Source organism: Malus sylvestris, chromosome 14 (genome assembly GCF_916048215.2).
Source record: "Malus sylvestris chromosome 14, drMalSylv7.2, whole genome shotgun sequence".
Taxonomy (NCBI): Eukaryota; Viridiplantae; Streptophyta; class Magnoliopsida; order Rosales; family Rosaceae; genus Malus; species Malus sylvestris.
Window position 1 is genome coordinate 9,316,018 of NC_062273.1, and position 20,389 is coordinate 9,336,406.

The 20,389-nt window shown below is 37.1% G+C and overlaps 1 protein-coding gene and 1 long non-coding RNA gene across 3 annotated transcripts; one reads left to right on the plus strand and one right to left on the minus strand.

Annotated features, from left to right (window-relative positions):
* The first annotated feature begins 5,578 nt into the window (after nt 1-5,578).
* LOC126600341 (pentatricopeptide repeat-containing protein At1g63400-like) lies at nt 5,579-13,429 on the plus strand. 2 transcript variants are annotated; one of them, XM_050266924.1, is made up of 6 exons: nt 5,579-5,901; nt 6,126-8,270; nt 8,396-8,461; nt 9,158-9,310; nt 9,545-9,648; nt 12,837-13,429. In XM_050266924.1, the coding sequence occupies exon 2, from the start codon at nt 6,218-6,220 to the stop codon at nt 8,231-8,233; it is 2,016 nt and encodes a 671-aa protein (XP_050122881.1). In that variant the 5' UTR covers nt 5,579-5,901; nt 6,126-6,217; the 3' UTR covers nt 8,234-8,270; nt 8,396-8,461; nt 9,158-9,310; nt 9,545-9,648; nt 12,837-13,429. The 2 variants fall into 2 exon arrangements, 1 of the variants encoding a protein (XP_050122881.1); XR_007615426.1 differs by lacking the exon at nt 6,126-8,270 and having other exon boundaries at nt 5,584-5,901.
* LOC126600342 (uncharacterized) lies at nt 10,267-11,635 on the minus strand. The gene is made up of 2 exons (XR_007615427.1): nt 11,235-11,635; nt 10,267-10,699 (listed from the first exon to the last, which is right to left on the minus strand). It is a non-coding gene; the product is annotated as an uncharacterized LOC126600342 (long non-coding RNA).
* Nucleotides 13,430-20,389: the final 6,960 nt, after the last annotated feature.

Here is a 20,389-nt window from a genome sequence, read left to right on the forward strand (position 1 = left end):
TCGTTCTTAATAATTTATGCTTGTTAAATCTATGAACACGCCATTCTAGATTGCATGCTAGGGACTAAGTTAAGTTGAAAACGCCATTCTCTTAACATAATACGTAAGAAAGAGTAATAGGTTGAGTTCTAACATTGAGCCAACTTGAGCATCTTCATCCGGAAATAAAAGGAATTTGAATGAAACATAACATGTTTGCATGATTATTTGGTGGTGGATAGCAATTCCCCTAAATCGTTTTTCTTAATTTGTGAACTACTTAAAATTTGTTTCTGTTCTGTTTTTGTTCAATTTAATTTAAATAGAAAATCAACTCCAAAAATCCCAAATATTTGTAGAAGTATAACTCTTTGTGTCTAGTGTCTTCATTTAAAATTTCTTAGAAATTAGATAAGTGTAAGTCGGTCTAATAATTATTTTTCTGTGGCTGGTCAGTAGGGACAACAACCAGTTTTTGTGACATTTTAAGTAGTTAGATAAAACAATCTTTTGCGGGAAAGATCCTTATTTTCATATGCTACAATTGACAAATCTTAGTGTTAATAAGGAAAATCAATAGGACATTTGTGTGCTTCTTTGTGGTGTGCTTTTAATCCTATCAGATTCTTAAACAAATCAAGAATTCTTTACAACCTATAGTAAATAGATGAATGAACTTCCTATTCTCCAATCTAATCTGGCCTCATCTTACCTACTCTCTTAAATGTCTAGTTCGTAAACCTATATAACAATAGAGGGATGAGTTTCTACAGCTCAATAGGGACATAATCTTACCATAGTAAATTGACAGTATTAAATTAAGTGTCATGAAATTATATAGCCAAATATCAAATCATTATTGATAATAATGCATGAATGCAATGCAACCTCTTCAGCTACCCCTGTTAATTTATTTAATAAAAAACGCGGACCTGCACGTCCCATACCATTCATTTTACCACTGCATTGGTGGTTTAAATGTTCTATTATAGAAACCAACCCTCATACGATATCTCAAGTTCTTAAACCCCTTTTGCTAGTTATCTTATCTAATTCATTGATCTCCAGCCCAAATCACCGATATCAACAATTATCCCGCTGATGTCATCTTCTAATGTGCACACCAGGCTCACCTGGTACTGGTTTCACAATGAATAGATTCAACTACACAAAAGATCATTTCCAACTACCCTCATTTTCCGAATTCCAATCTCAACATTAAAGTTCCAACCACATCTCACAACATGAATGATGCACAAATATTGTCGTTTCATTTTCAAATGTATCATAGTATATTCTCAAAGAATAACATTCCAACAATAATTCCATAACCAATAACAAGTAGACACTTAACTGAAGCAATTAGCCAATTAAAATCCAACCACATTAATCAACCAAAAAGATCAAGAATATTATAACACTTTACGAAATTTAATAAAATCAATTTCCGTAAAGGTCTGCCTTATTTTCCCTATCTGGATTTCAAAGCTAAAACAAAGATCCATATCACTACCGCAAAACTTGACTTCACATACTTGGGCAAACTCCTTAATTGCCATGTAATTCTTCCAATCTCTTTTCAATTCTAATCTCTATAGAACTATATTTATATGTATGCATATAGACGTCAATCTTTACATAAACTAATGCATGCATTGCATGCCATCCTATTCTCATTCAAGTGCTTATTTTGGTTTTGAATAGAAATGATGATGAGCTTTTCCTATTTATACTAGTAGGAGGCGGTTAGTAAACTTAATAACCAAGTAAAAATACTAATAAAATATAGAAACTTAAGACCGGTTCTTATCCTAATGGCAATGAGGTGTCAATTGCATAGAAAAACCAGAAGACACGTCCACCTATATAGCTTCACATAGTCAATATGTAGAATGCTCACTAAGCACTTGTATCTTCTCACAAATGGCTACCTCCTGCTTAAATTTCATGAGTCACATACTCACATGTCCTTTGTAAGCAAATCCAAAGCCATATCCTCTTTGTCTAGTCCACTTGACTAAGCTATAAAGCTTAGTCATGTAATTGTAAGCATGAAATCACTTAGCTTGCAACATGCATAACGGCTAACATGGTTGAAATGTAGTAAACATTTACAATTCACTCTAATATCTCCAAATAATATTATAAAAATATGGGATTTCACAGATCATCCAGTCAAACTTTGAATCTTCTTCAAGGAAATTGGAGACTTCATTTCTAGGATTGCTCAGATCTGCTTGAGATGTGCTTCGATTCCTCATTGGGTTACTAGGTACCCTAAGAATCTGCTTGAAGACACTCCAAATGTACATTTGGCAGGATTAAGCTTTATCTTGTACTTTCTAAGGATGTCAAAACTTTCTGCTAAGTTGTTGATATGGTTTGACCGCTACTTTGGGTCAGGAAATATGTGCTTGGCGTCTATTGACTCGTCTTCGGTTAAGGTAGAGTTATCTTTCTACACTTCAGTAGCCTCTACGGGTGTAAAAGACTTCTTCTTAGACTCATTCAGTACTTGCACAGTGTATCATCAAGATGTGGCCTGGTTTAACTTGATATCTTCGACTCCTCATCCCGAGATGTGGAATCAAATTTTTTGATACTCGATAGAGGTTACTGCGCTTTATCTCACTAGCTGATGCCGACCTAGAATCCCGTTATAAGGAGATGGGTCGCTAGCTATTGTGAACGTCTGCTTTGAGATTACTGGGGGTGTTCTCACATTGAGTGTTATTTCACTGATGGCAGTTGAGGTATGACCATTGAATTTGGTGCATACATTCGCTCGACGTATGATCGTGTTTTACAAGTCTATCCGTTGAATGACTAAGAGTTGAAGTAGGTTGACTGTGCTGCTATTGTCAACCATCATTCTGTCGATTATAGATTGTGTTAGTTGGACAGATACCACTAGTACGTCATCATGTGGGAAATCGACGCCTTCGACATCATGCTCGATGAAGCCAATGATGGGTCCAGGTTGGGTGTTAACTACCTGGACGTGTGAAACTAGTAGAGCCTGTTGGATGTTCCTCTTCTTAGAGTTGTTGGTGGCCCCCAAAGTGTTATGATTCGAGAAGATGCCATTAATCCAGATTGTCGTGGTCGATGGTTCTTCGTTGGCGCCTGTCTTCCTTATAGGCTACCCAGTTGACTTGTCCAAGTATGTGTCGACCTTGCCCTTTTTCACCAACTTCTCTACATAGTTTTTCTAAGTGTAACAGTTGTCAGTTGTATGACTGGGGGCTCGATGAAATGTGCAATACTTGGTATGGTGCAACTTGGAAGTATCTCCCTTTGATTGCTTCGGTAGCTTGAACCATGGTTCGTTCTTGATGTCTCAGATGATCCTGTGGATTAGGATCAAGAACTTTATAGTAGTTCTTGGGTGTTGGGCCTTCTTTAGTCATGGATCGATCCTTACGTTTGGCCTCCTACTTGCTTTTTGTTGTTATACTATTTCCTGTCCTCATTCTTTTCAGTTACTTCTTTTCAAGGCTGCTCGGGTGGCTTGTCTGCTTTAAACCTCTTCACATAGTCATGGAACGACTCCCTTGGGCTCTTTTTGACATGGAACAAATGGTCGGACTTCTTCTCGATCGAGCAGTATGATGACTATTCTTTGGTGAAAAACCAAAGAAAGTTCATTGAAACTCCAGATGGATTGTGGTGGCAAGGTATGGAACCAATCTTGCACATCGCCTTGTAGAGTGGTGGCGAATATCTTGCACATAAGAGCATCGTTATTTCGATAAAAGACCATTGTACTTTGGTAATGCTTTAAGTGTCTATTCGGATCTCCATCTTTTTTTAAAGATGTGAAATATGGCATGCTGAACTTACATGAAGGTTCTGCCTGCTCGATCTCGTCTGTGAATGGTGACCTACTTATGTTGGTTATGTTGGAAATCGTGCAATTGCTCAGTCATGAGCCTCTCTACTTCTTCTTGAATTTGCTTTTGTTGGGGTAGCGTAGCTCTCGGCTGCCCCCGGTCTTGACCTGCTAGTCTAGGCCGCTCTTATATGTGTTTGGCTCGTCTATGTTGCGACAGTGATGTATATGGTACATTCCTAGCAAGCGAGTGAATTTTTCATAGGTTGCCGTTGAACCTAAGTTGGGTTTAGTGACTACTTCTTTCCGTTCATCGTGCTACTTACTCCAATGTAAGGTAGATGATGTTCTTTGCAAGCCTAACCACGAATGAATACTTCGCCTTGAAGGTTGCTCATGTTGATTATCAGAGTATGGTCCCAACCGTGAGTGTATGCTTGCCCGTAGGCCTAACCGAGAGTGCACGCTCCTCCGCAGTCTTAGATGAGAGTATACACTATCTCGAGGGCCTAATCGGGAGTGTATACTGTCGGAACGTTCAATTCGTGGCTGGTCGAGTGGCTGCTAACTGGGACGCTGCTAAAGAGGTTCTTTGTCTACCTTGTCCTACTTTGAGACACCTCGTCTAGGGCATGTTGTATCTCGGTGCACTGTAAGAGCTGATTCACTAAGGTCGTCTGATGTGCAAAGGCGCTTGTCAACTTCATGACTTGTCGAGACAAGTGTTGTTCACCATTTGGGTTGGAAGAACTTTGACTATATGCATCTTCTTGAGTAGTGGAAGTGTAATGGACTCCAGGCGCGAGATTTGAGTTGGGAAATGTCGAACCTACGGAGAAATAGGGTAAAAATACCCCCGGTTCAATCGTCGGTCTAGAAATCTAAAGCTAGGACGGTTGAACCGATCTTGGACCGGTTTGAGCTACTTGGGAGGCCACAGGAGTGGGCTGGTCCGTATGTAGCGCACGTGAGTGCTGGACCTAGGCTCGACTCAAGAGCGTGCTGGGCTCCCACCAGGTTAGTGCTCAGGTTGTCTTACCTTGGGCTTAGGCCTGTGTAGATTGAAGTGACACAACTTGGCCTTAGGGCTTGCTGGGCTTGAGTTAGCCTCGGGCCCGCGAGGCCTGGGCTGCTGCTGTTTGGGCTTACTTACGCTAAGTCGAGCTGGATTCCCTCGTTGCCCGGGCCTGGGTCTGCTGCTGCAAAATGGCATAGGTCTGGGCTTGCGGTTGCAAGGTAAGCTTTCACCTTGGGCTCGGGTCTCGTCATGAGTTGCCACGGTGGTGCCTCATGGGGGTGGTGCCGCTCCACTCGTCATTGTGTTGAGCCTTGTGGATCGTCGTGGTCCAAATTCTTGAACGTTGGAAGTTCAGGGTTTGTTCTCACCGATTGGGATCGAGGGAGACGAAGATGCTGCCTCTATTGGCAGTTGGGGCCCTAACAAAACGATTGTGTGGTTTTTTATGAATCTGGATCTTCTTTGTGAGGATCTCGAAGATTCGTGAATCGTGTTCGTTCATCGTATATCGAACGGTCAGTTTTCCTCAAGTACTGTTTGTGTTCATTTTTAAATAATAAAATTTAAAATAATTTATGATTATACAATATACGATGAACGGACAAAACGTGAAACCCCAGGATCCGAAGAGAATCCTTATACGTTTTTTATTTCAAGTAATTACTCACCACGATACGTGGATCAATAATATTATTACACTTCATTTAAAAACTCTCTCCCAAAGCACTTGCTATCTCCGTCACCAAACACTACGAGACCTCACTCAATTCCTATCTTCTCACTCCGTCTTGGTCGACCCCGGCATCAACCCGAACCCGCCCAACTTCTCTGGCGAGTCCGCCCACAATCCCTCTGTTAAAGAGTTAAGAGTGACAGATGCCATTATTTTATTGGGCCACTTGTCGGGGCAAATTCGAAAGGTTTTTGGTTAGTGTTTAAAATTTTACCCAGCAAAACCCCCAATTCATTCGACTTCTCTCTCTCGTCTCCTCTCCAGCGTCGCCGGCCGCTTGCTCGCGACTTTACTGCCCGACTTCTCGGTTGGAGGGTTCGTCCTGTATCTCTCTCCGAGGTATGTAATCTCAATTCTTCAAGTTTGCCTCCAATTTTTGCTCTGTTTTTCTTTCTGCTAGATTTTGGTTGATATAAATGGTGTCGAAAACTTGCTTTTTTGGGGAAAGATTGAAACTTAGGGTACAAGTTCAGTTAACTTATCTTACCGCAAACTAGCTTTTTTGGGAAATATTGATATTTTAGGCTACGAATTCAGTTCTTTGATTTGGGTTTTGCGTTCAGGCATGCCTTTGGCCAACCCGGAGAGTTGGGATAAGGCAATGTGTTACCTTTTACTTGAAGAACGTTGACAGGGTTGTAATGGGTATCCGCCCATGTTCAAATCATGTTTGGTTGATTCGGGTTTTCTCCGAAACTCACTGTTTCTTGTGGAGAAGGGGTATTTGAGAGCGTATTACGCCACTGCATCTGCGCTGTTGACGACAGATGCCCATGTGTTTGAGGAAAACCCATTGCCGGTTGATGCCTATGTGATTCAGGAGATTAAAGCTGTGAGAGAAAGGTCCAGTATTCGGGGAAAGCAGAAACTTTATCCGGTTGTTACCAGAGTGTATAAATCTTTGGATTGGGAGGTTGCATGGGACCTGAGGTTCTCCAGGTCTGTGAAGCAGTATGGCTTTTCCCATTCTTTAAGCGCATTTAGTGTTATTGTTCATGTCTTTGCATTGGCGGGGATGAAAATGGAAGTGCAGTCTTTGCTCAGTGATATTGTTTGCTATTATCGAGATGCTAAGTATGATGCGTTTGGGTTGTTCCCATATTTATTTGATTCACCTCACAATGGAGCGAGAACTCTTGTATTTGATGCCCTCATTATGACTTTTGCTGCCAACTCGATGCTTGAGAATGCTGTCGATGCTTTTGTGCAGACCAAAAACATGCAGCTTGAACCACACATTGGGTCTTGTAATTTTTTGCTCAAGTGTTTGGCTGAAGCAAACAAATTGGAATCTGTTAGAAGTTTATTCAAATGTTTAAGAAAGTATGGTCCTTCACCTAATGTTTACACTTACACTATTATGATGAACTTTTACTGCCAAGGACATGAAGGGAAGGGTGTAGATATAGATGAAGCGACCGACATTCTTCAGGAAATGGAGAAGAGTGGGAAACACCCAACTGTTGTGATATACACCAAATATATTCATGCACTTTGTAACGTTGGATGGGTTGAGTTTGCTTTGGACTTTATTCGGAACTTGAGATGCAGAAATCAACCTCTTAATAGTTACTGTTATAATGCCATACTTTTTGGTTTTTGCCAAAATGGTGAAACATATGAAGCTTTGAAGGTTTTGGAAGAAATGAAGACATATGGGACACTACCAGATGTTTATTGCTATACCATTTTGATAGATGGACTTTGCAAGGAAGGAGATATTGAGATTGCTCTCACTTTGTTTGAAGAAATGGAGCGTTATAAAATTAAACCGTCTTTAGTTAGCTATAGCTCACTGATATGTGGTCTTTGTAAGATTGGGTTGGTGGATGACTCACTGGATATTTTTCGTGATCTTGTGGCTGATGGGGTGCGCCCTGATGCCATCACTTGCACTCTTATTGTTGAAGGGTACTGTAGGGAAGGACGCCTGAAGGAAGCCTTGAAATTTATGTATGAGATGCACAACCAAGGCATAAACCTTAACTCATATACTTATAATGCAGTCATCAAGAGTTTGTGCAAGGAAAGGCAACCCGAAAAAGCGTGGGAATTTTTCCCTCAAATGCTCAAGAGGAATATACATCCAGAAGTTGCAAATTATAATACTCTTATGAATGGTTTTGCAAAGAAATTAAGTACAAAGAAGGCTTTGATTGTGTACAAAGGAATGCTGAAAGTTGGTGTCATGCCCAATGCAGTAACATATACGATCCTTATTAACACATTCTGCCATGGAGGCAAAATGCGTGAAGCTTATAACTTGTTCAAGGAAATGAGTGAAAGGGGTTTGGTTGTGGATGTCATTTCTTACACATCTCTAATTGCTGGGTTTTATAGAATTGGAGACATGAAGAAGGCATGGGCATTGTTCAATGAAATGTTGAGGAATAACCATTTGCCCAATGCAATTACTTATACCTGTTTAATAGATGGGTTTTGTAAGTCCTTGCGCATGGATTTTGCCAGCTTCTTGTTTGACGAAATGAAGAGAAAAAATGTTATTCCCGATGCTGTGACTTACACTGTGCTCATGATTGGGTATTTTAGACTAGGGAATATTGATAGAGCAATTCAGTTATTTGGTGAAATGAAGGAGAGGGGTATTTCCCCAGATGTTATTGCCCAGGAAACTATGGGGCTTTATACGGGCACACTTACAAAAGGTTAGGATGCTGAATGAATGATGTTTCAAGGACCACCACATGGTACTGATTAGATTTCTTTCTCTTTCTGCAATTTGGTGTCTCCTTGTATCTTGCCATTCTTGTACTTCTGAAATTTTAGCCGATTACATATTTAATCTTATTGGCCTATAATGTTTCTTTTATAGATGCATATTAGCAACTGTATCTGAACCAGGGAAAGGAATCATATGCCGAAAGAATCTTAAAGGCAAGTTATTTCTGTCAATTTTGTTTTATTTCTGGACCATTTTTTCTTTAAATTTGCATGCATGTAACTGTTATGTGCATTTTTTGTATTTTGACTAAAGTTAGTATATGATAATTTTTCAGACTTCTTGTAAGTGTTATAAATTGAGTTCTGGGCCAGATCTTGTTAAACATGTAATGATTGGTCATACTTAATGTATTCAATAACATATTGGGTACAGGTTGATTCTTTGCAGATGAACGTATTCAATAACCGATTGAAGGACATGTAAACTTGACCTTATTTATAAGCAATTACTTCTTGTTTCTTAGTTTAGGTTGCAGATACGAATATTGTGGAGCTTCATTGATTTGTTTTTGCTGAATTTATCTTAACTGTAATGTTTACGGATGTGCTTGTTTCCTGGCTCAAATGTCTGATTTTTTTTGTTCTTAAGCAGCTACAGAGGCGTTTAGAAAATTCAGTTTTATGTCTTTGTTTATTTGAACAAACGATACTAACTCATAATTCCAGTTGATATGGAAAGAACAAGTTATCAGTTCAATAATCTATTTAGATTATACTTTTAAGTATTTCCATGAGAATAGTCCCTGTAATCTTTTTATATGTAATTTGATGCATGAGCATGGACTAATTGTGGAGGGGAAGGTTTGATTAAACCTTAGTGCTACTGGATCATATGTTTGTTATCTGCAGGCAGGGCAAACCATACAAGTTGGTGATTTAATGAGAAGCTTCTGTCAAAACAGTTTATTTCCACAATTTGGGATTCACTAAATAATGCCGTTTACATATGGGGAAGATAGAAAATGCTGTTTAGACTTGGACAAAACATGGTGGTGTTAGGTTGCAGGTAATTCTTTATTCCAGTTGGATAAATTCTACCATTGTTATCCATTTTATAGCATAGCTAACTGAATACAATATGATTTTGTACTCAAACTCTTAAGGATATCATAATCTTGATATCCGAAGTTAATATAAAGTGATTGTAAGTTCTAAGTGCAATATTATTACATTATACATATATATATGTACATATTATATATCACCAATATTGAGTGAGATTCCTTAAATGTTTGACCAGATTCTTTGGATGTGATGACTGGCAGCTTTAATCATATTTCTGAAGAATAGACTGGTGCTCTAAATCCTCTGAAGATTCCAGCTTTACCCTGTAGTCATCAATGGGTAAACCTCTTCTTGTGCATGTAATGTTGACCACTAATCTGATCTGTCATTAGTTTTCTTCTGCCTTTGTATCTTAAGAGGAAGTGGGCTCCACAAACATACTGACCAGACAAAAGTACAATATGAAGTTGTATAACAAAGGGGGAAGATATGAAGAAGAGAAGAAGATAAAAGAAAAATGTATTAAACTCAACTGATCTGATTACATCATAATGCAGGTTCCTATTTGTAGAATCCGCGAAAAAATATACATTAATTGTGAAGTAATCCAAAGGTAAAGACTAACAGAAAAGACATATCAAAACAAGCATAACCACAAGATAACACATAAACATGTAAGTGGATGAGATTTTTGGCAACACATTCGTTCTTTGTTCTTAGAAAGTTTGTAGATTTCTGTTCTTCCATGAGAATAAAATGATTCCCAATTAGGTTGGTTTTGTTGAGTTCTGCCCCATGATGCATGGACACGGACACGGATACGGAGATACGATACGACACGACACGGGGATACGTCAAATTTCTAAAAATGAAGACACGATACGGCAAGGATACGGCAATTAAAAATAATATAAATAAATAAATATATCTAAATATTATAAAATAAGCATTCAAATATACTATTCAAGTTCAAATTTATTTCGATAAACTTCAAACATTTAAAAGATAATCCACTAAACAAATTAGTCTTCAAACTTGAAAAACTAAAAAGAACATCCAAACGACTTAAAAAATAAAAAGAAAGAGTCCCTCATTCTCGAGCTAGCTTTTTCATTTCTGCAAGAGCTTCATCAGTAACCTTATTGCAAGAGACACCTTATTGCAAGAGACGATCCCATTTCCAGACACTTTTAACAAATGAAACTTGACCCTAGAGTAGGATCCTCTGAAAATCTTTTGACAATAGTTGCATTGAAACACACTACCTCCTCTTCCATTTTCCACTCTTTCGAGCTTTTTGACATACTTCCATAGTGTACCATGATCATTTTCAACATTCTCAACTAGGTTGACATTAGCATTCGCATGATTATCAGGATGATTCATTTTCCTAAATTATCAACATGTAAATTGTAAGAATCAAATATATAAACAATAAGAGTCAATCCACTGTATAGACAGAGACTATTACATGAGAAATTTATATTAACTTAAGAGATTAAAAAATACATCATGAAATCCATAAAATATTATAATCTAAATATCATGAAAGCACAATAGTATATTATTTACAATATACAAAATACAAAATAATATTATATACAGAAAGCAAAAGTGGGCACGAGTATTTTGTATATAATATTATTTTGTATAACAGATAAGTGATTACTGATTGCACACCATCTGACCCCATTGATTGATCTTCGAAGATCAAAATAATATATTATACAGAAAGCAAAAGTGGTTTTGGCTTTTTCAATTTTGCATAACAGATACATTGAATTAGTCAATGGCTTAAAGCAGAAATGGGGCTTTTAGCTTCGAATAAAAACAGAGCAGCATGTTTCTTTCAATTTCAGAGGGGTTCTGCAATCAGATTGAGCTTCAAAATTAACAAAGTGAAAACAAAGTCGAAGGGCTCTCACCAGGAGTTGCAGACGGAGACGATGGAGACGATGGAGCAGTTGCAGACGGAGACGATAGAGACGACGGACGGACGGAGCAATTGCAGATGAGTCTGATTTCTGAGGTCCGAAATCGTTTTGGTTTTTAGTTAAACAATCGTTTCAGTTATCTAATTCGAATCAATCACGATTCTGTGCGGATCTATTGGATTTTTTTTCTGATTATCCTCTGATTTTGCTTGAAACGTATCCGAAAAATATGATACGCGTATCTCGACAATATGATACGCGTATCTTGGTAATAAAGAACGTATCCCTTCGTTCCGATACGTATCGGGCGCGTATCTACACGTATTTTGTACGTATCCGTATCCCTGCGTGTCAGATACGGGATACGTTGAGTTTTCCCCGTGTCCATGCATCGTATGAACTCTTCAGTCACTTTAATTGATAAATGACTGGCTTCGTAGGTTTTTATTTTTGTTACTTCAAATGAATGCATCAGTAATTGCCTAAAAATGTCATTGTTGCTAGAAGCATTCGTTGGGCTTTCTTAGGATTTGAAGCTATTGACCTCTTAATTCACTTAGGTTGATAATGTCATTTGGGGTTTTTAGTTATGCTATTTTATATACATGCATCATTGTTCGCTTAAAACGTTTTGGTTTTTGCCACTTTGCTTGCACTCATATTGCTTTTGAGGTCCTTAGTTGTCAGCGTAAGAGACAGAGTCATAGAGTTATTATTTTAACCAATTCTTCTTTTATGAACTTTTCCCTAAAGAAATATGGCAAAAAATTTGTTTAATGTTTTTTTCAATGTTTATATACATTTTGGTAATTTCATCTATAGTACAGGAGTAACAGTCGGGGTTCATGGTGAATCATAGCCATTGATTTATCCACAACTTGTTAATTTTCCATGACACACCTGTACCTTGTGTCTAGGACTATAAATGAAGCCAAGTGCTCAAACATAATGAAGAAATGATGGTTTGAGTTGTCTGTCTGACTGTCCTTGGATTAGCATTGTAGCATACTTTACAGCATAAGAAAATTGAGTTTCCTCTTCGCTGTTTATCTGCTTTGAAATGGTTTATCTTAGAACACAAGTATCATTGTTATGATTTACCATGGAAAATGCGTCTTGAAAGTTTTTTTGCATGCGTTCATTTCACGACTTGCTTTGCACACTAAACCATTAAAGTAAGCTATTTTAATATTTGATACTTTTATAAGATCATCTTGGAAGGAACTTCACAATTTACACATATCATGGGAAGGTTAAATGGACGGTAACGTTCTCAGAAGCCTGCCAATTTAATTGACTGGGAAGTGATTCTAATTCTCTACACATCCCTTTCTCCTCTGCACACCTCTCTATATCTCTGTTCCTTGACGGCAGAAATAAGAGAGGGGTTCAGGTGGAGAAAAGAGGTGTGGGGGATCACTTCCTTTAACTGTTAATCATTATATATTTTCATTTTTTCTCTAATTGATAATCCTTCTCTTTGGATGCTTCAAGAAACAATGTGAAATCTGTGTTTTTTGTTCTTACAAAATGCTAGGGCTCCTTGAGTTAACTGTACCTTTTGCTGACTGGACTCGCTCTACACTTTTGCAGCCTTCTGATTGGCATCAACCTGTGCTTTTGAGATGCGAAAGATGGGAAGAGAGGGATGTAAATAGCATCGGTATTGCAGTAGTTGGTTTCAGGTGGTTTTTGTCAAGTCTCAAAAGGGGAAGCAACCTTAGCATTGTGGACATGGGATGGCACTGCATTTACTTTTGGAGATCCATCCTGGGTTTTGGATACCAGAAGCAGACGCAGTTGGCGACCAGAGTAACTTGAAGCTCAAGGAAAAAGCTTCAAATGGAGAGTGCAGATTGCTTTCTGAGGCTACCATTCGAAGAAAAGATAAGCCTGATTGATCAGCCTCATTTTTAACTGGTAACGTGATTCATCTCATAGCTTTGAAAGTGTTGAAACGATCAGGTCGTCTAGTTTTCAGTTGATTTCAAAGACTGATAGATAATGTGTTGACTTGGCTCTGAATAGGTGTTTAAGAGGAGGAGGTTTTCATGATAGCCTGTTCCGAGGTGATTGTTTCGGATTTATGTGGGCTGCAACTTTGAGCACACTAAAACAGTGATGAAGTGCCCCATCTTAACATGTCACTAGCCTTCGTGCACGTGCGTGCACAAGGTATTTTTGAATCACGGCGTGCTACATGCGATTTATACGTTTTAAATGCATTTATATGCTTGAATTGACAAGGAAAGTCAAATATTTGAAGTAAATAAATAATCTTAGATCATGCTAAAAAAAAAAGGGAACTTTAACGAAAGCACCCGGTACTGTTCACTTTAACGAAAAATCACATTTTTACACTAAAAAGTCAATCCTGGTACTATTCACTTTACCCTTTATTTTGTCCTTATCATTAAGGGGGGTGTATTCAATTAGGATTTTGAGGGATTTTAATTCTTTTAATGAATCTAGGGGTATTCAATCAGGAATTTAAGTGATTCTCTGAAATTCAATGTGTATTCAATCAGGATTTTAAGATAGTTTATGAAAATCCTTAGAAATCCGGGTGTATTCAATTAGAATTTTAAAGAAGTTTATAACATTCCAGGTGTATTCAATTAGAATTTGATTTTAAAGAATTTGAGAAAGTTGAGGAATTAGAGGGAATTGAAGAGATTTCGTAGTGTATTTTGAGCATCCACAAATCTCACCTCTCCCCAAGAGATTTCGAGGGATTTGAATCAAAATTTTACATGGAATCTCTACAAATCAATTAAACTCCATAAAAATCCATTAAAATCTTTCAAATTCTCAATTGAATACACCCTCCTAAAACTCAAAGTTTTCAAGCTTTTTTCATTAGTTTTCCTAAAAAAAAACCTCCTCACAAACCAAACAAAACAACTAAATAAACATAACAAAATTGGGCTTTCAATTTATATCTACATTCTATTGAATTTATATTAAGAATAGAGAAAATAATGTTTAATAAACAACTTATTGAATCATATTATTGCTAGCTCATTGTGAGGCTAAGCCAATTACCCTCTCCTTTAGTGTAAATATTGTTTGTTAAAAAAAAAATCATTTGATAACTAATTTAATCATATTATTATACACGTGCAAAAGACTTTTTTTATAACCGGCATTACACGCTTCTTAAGATGTTTTGAACGTGTTTAAAAATAGAGAAAATAATATTTAATGAACAACTGATTGAATTACATTATTGCTAGTCTATTGTGAGGTTAGAATTAAAAAAAAAATTGTACAAAAGAGAATTAATTATTAAAAAATACTGTTAAAATGATGAAAATACCCTTGCATTATTTGGTGCATTATTTTGGTTGTTTTGGAAATTTTTTGTTTTGGGTGTATGTTTGTCCAAAATTTTTCGATGAAGCTTGTGACCCCAAAAGCGCTTGTTGGCTTCATATATAAAGATTTATCAACACCCAATAATCATCCTTTAGTTGTAACTACCTTTCTTGTATTGCATAAGGGGACAATTTGACTAGGAGCTCGTGTACAAGCGTTTGTTGCACCAGATTATCTCAGACTAGATTATCTTAAGGGATTAAGCTGGATTGGTTTGGCATGGACTAAGTAGTACTAGAATTGAGAAGCGTTTGGTACAGTGCTGGACTAGTTAGGAGTAAATTTTTATTTTATTTTTTATTTTTAATTATGCAAACTTTCACTTTCTTGTCTAAAAACCTAAAATGCACTCTATAAATAAAAATTGTAATGAAAAATCCTTTCTTTTTTCAGAATTTATAAATGTGAAAGACAAAAAAAAAATTGAAAAAAAAAAGAAAAGATATTGTTATTTGTAAAACCTAGACAAACCACCTTGCTCACGTCTACTTTCCTCACCGCCACTCCAACTGCACAAGCCCAATCCAGACAATTTCTCTCTCTCTCTCTCTCTCTCTCTCTCTCTCTCTCTCCAGATCGCGCCCAACTAAGTTGGATTTTCTTCTAAAATTTCTGTTTTCTTTCATTACTACAATTCAATTTCTTCAATTTGTATGAACATATGCACCTTTCCCGCCTTTGAACAACAACTCGAAAAACCCAACCCAGAAATCAATCCGCGACTCGAAAAGCAAAGACCAAACCCAGGTAAGAAGGACAAAAGGGAGAAACAGAGAGAGAGAGAGAGAGAGAGAGGGGACACTATTTCACAAGGAAAAGTTTACCAAAAGTGCGGTGAAGGGAAGAAGGATGGTAATCCTAGCTAATACCGTGTTGCAGCTTCAGATTAGATATCGACCCTTAGTGAGGCGGTTAGTCGGAATGAGTCCGACTTAGTCTCATTAATAGCAATTCTTGCTCATGCTAAACACCGGACAATAATACCACTTAAGCTAGTCCAGTCCAATGAAACCTAACAACAGCAAACAAACACATCCTAAAATCCTTATCGAGAAACCCCTCTAGTCAAATGATTCATAGTTGTCCATTGACGAAACCCCAAAATAAGTTTCCAAGTTTTGCAACCGTGCCAAATCAAAGTTTTAAGTAGGGGTGAAATTTTTTGCCAAATTGCCAAACCATGCCATACCGATTGTGCCAAATTTTTTGTGTCAATCAGTACGGTATTGTACCGTACTGAAATTTTATGGTACAATTTTGGTAATAAATATCATTACCACGATATTACCGTACCGTACTGAAAATATAATATAATATATAATTATGTTAACACATTTATAATATTCCATTGCTTGCTTGATTTGTATAATGAGTATAGGAGGGGTTCTTCTACTACCCTTGGGGCTCTATTGGAAGATGTGGAACTAAATGAAGATTTCATAATTCAAGCTTACGGAGGTGATGAGAACAAAATTGAAATGATGAAGGAGCTTATACAAGAAATGAGGGATCAACGCCTTTTGGAGATATCCAATGAAGTTGATAAGTACTACGCCGCTTCTTATATTAGCATTATTGTTTGTGGCTTTGATCTCTTAAGTTGTTGGAAGTCAAACACAAAAGAGTTCCCAATTCTTTCACAAATAGTCAATGATATCTTTGTAATGCCCTTTACCGTTGCTAGTGAAAATGCATTTAGCCTAAGGATGAGGGTTGTGGACCCTTTTAGGGTATCCTGTACCCCTAAAATGGTAGAGGCACTAGTGTGTACTAGTGATTAGCTTAGGGCGGATGAAGTAAATTTCTATAAGGAACCAACGAAAGATATGCTTTAATTTTACAAGGAAATGGAAGAAGTGAAAACAAGTAAGATATGTTTAATTTTTTTAGTAAATTTGTTATTAAATGGTTTTCAACTTTAATTCTTCTTGCTACTAATATGTTTTCTTTGTTTGTAATGTAGGCTTGACACAAACTCAATCTTCTACAAGTTCAATGCCTCCTTAAAAAACTTCGACATTTCAAACTTGAAATATTGATCAATGGATTTTACTTTTTGAAGTTTAGTTCCAATTTTCATTTGGTTTGAAACTTTAACTTCTATTTGGATTGTAAGCTTAATTTTTCATCATGAATCTTGATGCATCATTTGAATTATTGTGTGTGTGAATTGTGAATGATGAATAATAGATGAATTTATGCTACAATGTATGAAATAAAGGTACCCAAAAAATAAATGCCCTTGAATTGGGTTAAAAAAACAAAAATAGATTTTGTCCCAAAACAAAGTGGCAATTACTTTTGTCATACCATGCCAACCGAACTATTTAGCAATACCAAATTTCGGTATACCAAAAGTTTGGTACGGTAATGATAATAGATTTTGTCAAACCGAAAGTTTGGTACGGTAATTGGTACAAGGATTTCGGTACGGTAACCGTACCGAACCCACCCCTAGTTTTAAGTGGTGTCACAAGGAATTTGTAGCTGAAAGGGTTAAAGACATTTACTTATGCATTTGAGGTATTAAATTCTATTTCCTCCTTTGCAATTATGTGTTGTGTCTCATCAATGGAAAATAAACAAGTTAATCAACATTTAAATAATAATTCAATATCAACAACCACGTCATATGAGTTACAAAATATGGTTTAAATAGATATTTTCAGTATGGTTACACTATCGATATTGGTTTTGATACCAATACCAATACCATACTACATATCTTTAGTTCTATACAAGTGTGATATATTAATGTTTGATACAAAATTAATACAGTAGAATAACAAAAAATTTCACCCTACTGATGAAGAAATTATAGTCTAGTATCGTATTACCACATGGCATTGCCAAATGGTGGTACTCACTAATCAGATACTGCCATGTGAAGGAGTGAGATGGAAACTAAAATGAACAATTAATGTTTTATTAAAAATTTCATTAATTGTCCCTAAATAAAAAACAATTCTTTCACTTTGTCCCCTTCCTTCATCCTTCTCCCTCTGGAGAAATTATATCCCTCCATTACTTCCCTTCTCTGCCACTTCCTCTATCTGCCATATATTCAACTTATTTACCCTTGGCTTAAATATTTACTTTGTTCAAACAAAATCAAAATCTTAAAATAAAAATAATTCCAATTTCGCAGCCATGGTTGCCGACTGTTGGAAATCAGTGGACAAGCTGGTGGAGGAGCGTAGCCTTTGCAGGAAATCAGTAGATGGGATGGGCTTGTCATCCGAATAGACCACATTGGCTTGCTGTCTAAGTGTAGCCTTAGCAAGTCTAGCGAAGGTCTCGGCCATAGCAAGCGAGACGACGATGCAAGCCTCATGAAGGTTAGTGCATCAGAGAGAGGAGAGAGGGGATGGGAAAGAAGGTGAGTCTGAGGTTTAAATTTGAGTAAATTACAAAAAACTATCTCAACTATAAGTCAGAACCACAATCTCATACCTCATACCTCATGTTTTAAACATTACAATGTCATGCCTCAATTTATGATTTCCTCACAATATCAGATATCTGTTAAATTTTTTGTCAAGTTGATTGTTAAACAATGACATATCAAGAATGAGGCCTACTCAACCATTAAAATTAATTTTAAAAAAAACTCTCTCCTCATTTTCTCTCCAGAACGTCGTTCGTCTCCCTTCGTCCTCCCTCACTCCCTCCTTTGTTCCCCTTCTTCCTCGTCCTTCTTAAACACAACCAAATTTCCTTCATCTGAACATGAAACAACACCATGCAACATTCAAGACTTTAAAATTTGCAAACTTCATTAAAAATTCAGAGCACATTACATGCAAATCCAGATCTGCCTTCATTACCATTTCAATATGGCATTAAGGCTTATCAATGACCATTATTCAGAGGGTTATGGGGATTGGCATTAACATATTAATAATGGGTTGATGAATGACCATTATTTAAGAAGAATATGAAGGGAGGTTGGCTACGGCAGCAGCTTATATAATCTCCATTTGATTGTTTTCCAAATGTGGCTCGCTCTTTCATAATTTTAGACTATTCTTTTTCTATTTAGTTTATGGCGAACTAATCTCCCTAGCTAAGGCTAAGGGGGAAACCTATATTACGATTATGTAGTTTTATTATTTCGATTCTATTTCAGAGTTTCAATGTCAATTTTACATTGTGGATTTTCAATGCAATTTCTTATTTATTCTATTTTCGGATTGATGAATGTTGGTTATGATTCATAAGTTTAATCATGTTTTTCTTATAGTTTTGTTTCACATTCATGCTTTTAATGAATTGAATAAATTACTAGACTGGTACAATTTCGACGGAGTAATTTCTTAATATTTTGTTGCCGTAGGTACAAATTATATGTGGGATTATTTCTATAAGAAATTGAATGGGCGTTTTTTTTTTTAATATCTACAATGAAAATCACCTCTCAAGAGGTTTTATATGAGGAAAACTTAATTGCTATATTTTCCGGTTGAGATCACTTGTTGTTGGTATCTCAGTTGAGTTAAAAAATGAATCGAAATAGCGAAATTGCATAGTTGTATGCGGGTGGAACCCTGATGCTTTAGTATTTTTAATTGTTGAACTTTTCTTCTATAAGTTACATCTCATTCGATATTGTTCTTTGTTTCAGTCTTGATAATTCTGCATTCTTGTTCAACGCTCTTTGAGAAATACGATACTCAGACTTTGAATTTATACTGCGACGCGACACCTACACTTGGGTTTAGCAAGCACAACTCTGAGTTGCAAAGAGGTCATCAACGAAAAACCTTCCATGCACGCTAGGAGGAGGCCGATCTCCCTAATTTTTTCACCTTCCCACCTTCCAAAATGGCGCTGTGCAACCCCAGCCATTCCTCGAGGTTCGTCAAATTACGGAGCTCTGCATCCCCATTGAGGGAGTTTTCGACTGGCAAAACTACCCGATCAGCTATCTAGAGCTTGACGGCCTGGAAGGCGACTTCGAGTTGGTCACAGAGGATGGCCTCGCATCTCAAGATGGCCGGCGGCAGCTTCAGATTTGTCAAAGGGAGGGGGTGGGATGATGAGGAGATCGATATATTGGAAGATGGGATGACGAGGTCCGTACGAGAGATATTGGGTTTCGTTGGAGAAGGGAAGGACGCTCGTCGAAGAAGAGAGAGGTTGAGGTGGGGTAGCTGGAGACAAGAAAGACTAGGTTGGTGGTTTCATCGGAGAAGAAAGGGATGAGTTATGGTTTATAAAAAATTAAATTAAATTATTTATATTTATTAATATTTTAATCTAATTGGGTAAGAGAGTGGGCACCTCACCTGCTAAGTTCGCATTGTAATGAATTCATAAGTTAATGAATGATATTGTAATATTTAAAACATAAAGTATGAGATTGTGATGCAATTTACCTTTTGAAATTTATTTTTTATGTTAAAATAAGTTTTTAAGTTCAATTGGATAATAATTGTACATGTGTTTAATTCTGAGTGGAAGTGTTATATGTTGACGTGGTAATACTGTACTATCCAATAATTTCATCTGGTGGTGGAGGTAAGAAACATCAAACTGTAGCTAAGAGATAGAAAGGGAAATGGCACGTGTACATTCATGACCGGCACGGGGATTCCTCAACCACACCTGCTGTAATCTTACGTGGCAACTCATCTCCATGCATAGCACCGTCGCACTCCACGTGCCACTCCCTTCCCCGAAACCACCACCGCCCTCCACTCATAACCACCGCCAACTATTAAACCACTCATTTCTTTGACCTCCCTCCCATTTGGTTTTCAAACAGA

Bases quoted from the DNA above. Each gene is read 5' to 3' on its own strand.
- LOC126600341 (XM_050266924.1), top strand. From the start codon at position 6,218: ATGTTCAAATCATGTTTGGTTGATTCGGGTTTTCTCCGAAACTCACTG.